Consider the following 3,457-nt stretch of genomic DNA (forward strand, 5'->3'; position numbering starts at 1 on the left):
AAAATCAGTTATTTTACACTTTCATTATTTTAAATCAGTGCAAGGTTTCTTTTTTGAAGAAAGACATAACCATCACTTTCCCATCTCTTGTAGTCACGTTTAGACTTCTGAATTTAGTCTTGGCATCTTTTATCAGCAGCGTATCTCACTACATATAATCCTAATTCTCAAGTGCTATTGATGTATGAAAGTCCTTACAGTAAGCTATGGTTACTTTAAGTTTTAAACTAGTTATTGCTAAGAAATTAACAATACTGCACACATCTCACAATAACATTATCTTTTATTAGAGATCTTATTTTACATATCCCCATAAGATATAAAACCTTCGAAGACAAAATATCAAAAACCTTCAATTTAAATCAGTTTGTTTCAGACAACATGAGTAAGTAAAAACAAAGACATTTAAGAGGAACATAAAAAAATCAGTACAGGTATTACTAGTATGGAAAATAATTACAAGATTCAAATCTTTTTATTTTTTCATTCAGCATTGTCTTTAAAACCATCCTGGATGAAAGGAAGGATGTTTGGTTTTCTTAACCAGTAGTTTTACAACCAGCAGCTACAAAATAGAAAAGAATATAATCAAGTTGAAAGGTGAATACACAGGGAAAAAAACTTCACTGGAATCTCATAGCAAAAAACTTAGTATAAGGCGATACTGTGAACTGCTGGAAAAAAAAAATCAATAGTCACATTCTGAATCAATTAACGTAAAATTTATTTTCAGACTTCAGAGTTTTGACTTAGTTACAGATTTCAGGAATGTCTCAATTCCAGATTGAAGGCTGTTCTGTTGCTACACAAAAAGCAATGCAAAATAAGAGAACAATGACTAAATCTCCTGGTTAAGAAAGACACAGGCATCATGATTGTACAGCTGACGATGAAAGGTACAAAGCTATTTGATCTTTTGGAAGCAATTCCAATGGTAAAATACTTCAAAACATTATTGCATCAAAATTTTACCCTTCTGCTTCACAAAACTTGAAATATTTTGAAAGCTCTCTTGCACAGAACAAACAGAAGTCTCTGAAGCATTTTAATTCTAACAATGCAATAAAATAAACATTATGAGAACCTTCTGCTGCCGAGTCTACCGAGCTTTGACTTCCAACAACAACAGAAGTATTTTCAATTACTATAGCTCAGAAAAACTTACAGTACATGTTTATTGCATGAAAACATCAATTTCTTGGATCTCTCTGATTCTTTCATTTGTGGTTAGTTTTTCTTATATTTTTTTACATAACTTGCACCACATCCTGCTAAGTTTTCCACTAACTACAGAGTATACAGTAGATTGAATCAAATAGGGCAAATCTACGCAATCCTGATGGAGACCCAACCCATGACAATGCACAAAATTAGAGCTTCACATTCATTTTAAGATAGCCTGCAGCTACAAGATATCATCTAATAAATCACGGATCAATAACGATGGTATTAAATACGGTAGGTATTATTAGAGTTAGAAAATAGCACACCTTTTTACCAGTTACAATGACTTTTCATGCAATAGTATTGAAGATAAGCAATGAAGTTTGAAAGGCATAAACAAGAGATGGAAAAGGTAAGAAGATATATGAAGACTAGTAAATGGGATAACACTCAAGTGTATCTTTATGTGTGTTAACTGTAAACAGTATCTCTACTTAGGGAGTATTTTTCACACTTGAATGGCTTCAGCACTAAATATGAATTAGTTAATATGTGGAAATAAAGCTAAAAGTAAGACTTCATTCTTCAGTAATGTGAACATGCGAACACTGGTAATGTAACTGAGGTTACAAGTTTGAGAAATTATGCTTAAAATATAGGCACATGATTCTGAATGCACAGGTCACAGAGTCTGTGACAGGCAAGCACACGTTTTGATGGGTTTGCAAACTATGTCTTGCTTATTATCAACTTTCTGCGCCGAATTGCAATTTCCTTGAAAGCAGCTGAATTTAGATTTTACAGTAATTTTTGTCTGTTTCATATTATGACATCATATTAATACATTCAAATAGTTGCTCAGAATGAGATAGTACAAACTTGGTGCAGGAGGACATAGATCAGAGTGTGGCCAGCATTGTCAAACAGGAGATACACAGCTTAAGTATTATATAAACTACCTTTCCCCAAAAAACATTAACATAGACACCAAAATTTTAACAAGACATATCAAAAAATAAGGCACATTTATCTTGATATGGTAATCTTGAAATAGAAAACTCACTTCAGAGAACATTGATATCTAAATGAGTTTTATAAAAAATCTTGTAATCATGATAAGCATGGACATTTCTCATCACGCATAATGGAATAATTGCACATATCCCAGTGTGTCAAGTAACAAAAAGGGAGTTTTATTAAATGTTTCCACTGCAAAATTATTTTGTAGGTTCATGTTTTCCTATTTACATAATTCAGGTGAATGGCAGATGTATTAAAATCTACCACCACTTGTCACAAGTACTACAGGCTTTCATTTTACCACAATTAAAGATCCCCTTTTTGTTGAATAAATTGAAATTAATTGTGGAATAATTTGACATTATTGTCATTCATTTAAATGATTGCATGTTTTTGGAAATCAGCTAGTAACAAGTACATTTTATTGTGTTTTGTTTCAAAATTGAATCAGGGCTTTCTACACTGAACTATTTATACATAAATTTATCGGCAATCTGCAAAGAAAGCTGTTTAAAACCCAATCCCCTTCTTAGGAAAATTAAAACACCAGAAACATAATTAGCATTTAACCTGAGATTTAATCTGTTGAGAGGTTAACATCCTTATAAATTTCTTCACTTGTTGCACTAATGTGTTAACTTATACTGATGTTGGCATTTTATGAAAAAAATAAAGTTGCTTGCAACATGGCTTTTCACTGTGTTGGTAAGAAAAAAATAAAAATTAGACAATGCATGTTTTTCTCACAGTATCCAGAAGCTGGAATAGTAATAATGTGCTTCTTATTGCACGTAAAATTTTGAGGAGATAATTGCAGATTCCTCTTCTCTATCTGAGTATTACATCCAGACTTCATCTTAGTCGAATCCGGAATGTATTTATCTCCATGGAACTCATATTTATTTCACTTATATTTCTGGCATCTGGAGGTGAATGCATCAAAGATAAAGATGCAGGCGTAAGACTTTCCACATGGAATTTGTTGAAGAGTTTATGCACCTTTACCTGCAGAAAATAAATAAATAAATTATAAAATACATTACGTACCTTAACCTTTACTTCAATTTTATCTCCAAAATGCTAGTCAAATACCCTTTACAATTATCAGTGCAACAATCCTTGCACCAAAATTACTGTAACACCCCACACTCTATACACTTGATTCAATCTTTTTACGTAGAGTTTGCTTTCAAAGCAAGTAAGGTAAACCAGAATATTTAAAACATGATCAGAAATATTTGGATTAAAATTCTCCTTGTATCTAAAAAAAAAA

The 3,457-nt window shown here is 31.8% G+C and overlaps 1 protein-coding gene across 1 annotated transcript in view; it reads right to left on the bottom strand.

The window, feature by feature from the left end:
• Positions 1-265: 265 nt before the first annotated feature.
• MAN2A1 (mannosidase alpha class 2A member 1) overlaps positions 266-3,457 on the bottom strand; it is a 66,373-nt gene continuing 63,181 nt past the window's right edge. Inside the window, exon 10 of the mRNA XM_019610221.1 lies at positions 266-3,264. Coding sequence (XP_019465766.1) covers positions 3,037-3,264 — 228 coding nt within the window. The 3' untranslated portion in view covers positions 266-3,036. The remainder of the gene's footprint in view (positions 3,265-3,457) is intronic.

This window comes from Meleagris gallopavo, chromosome Z (genome assembly GCF_000146605.3).
Source record: "Meleagris gallopavo isolate NT-WF06-2002-E0010 breed Aviagen turkey brand Nicholas breeding stock chromosome Z, Turkey_5.1, whole genome shotgun sequence".
Classification (NCBI taxonomy): domain Eukaryota; kingdom Metazoa; phylum Chordata; class Aves; order Galliformes; family Phasianidae; genus Meleagris; species Meleagris gallopavo.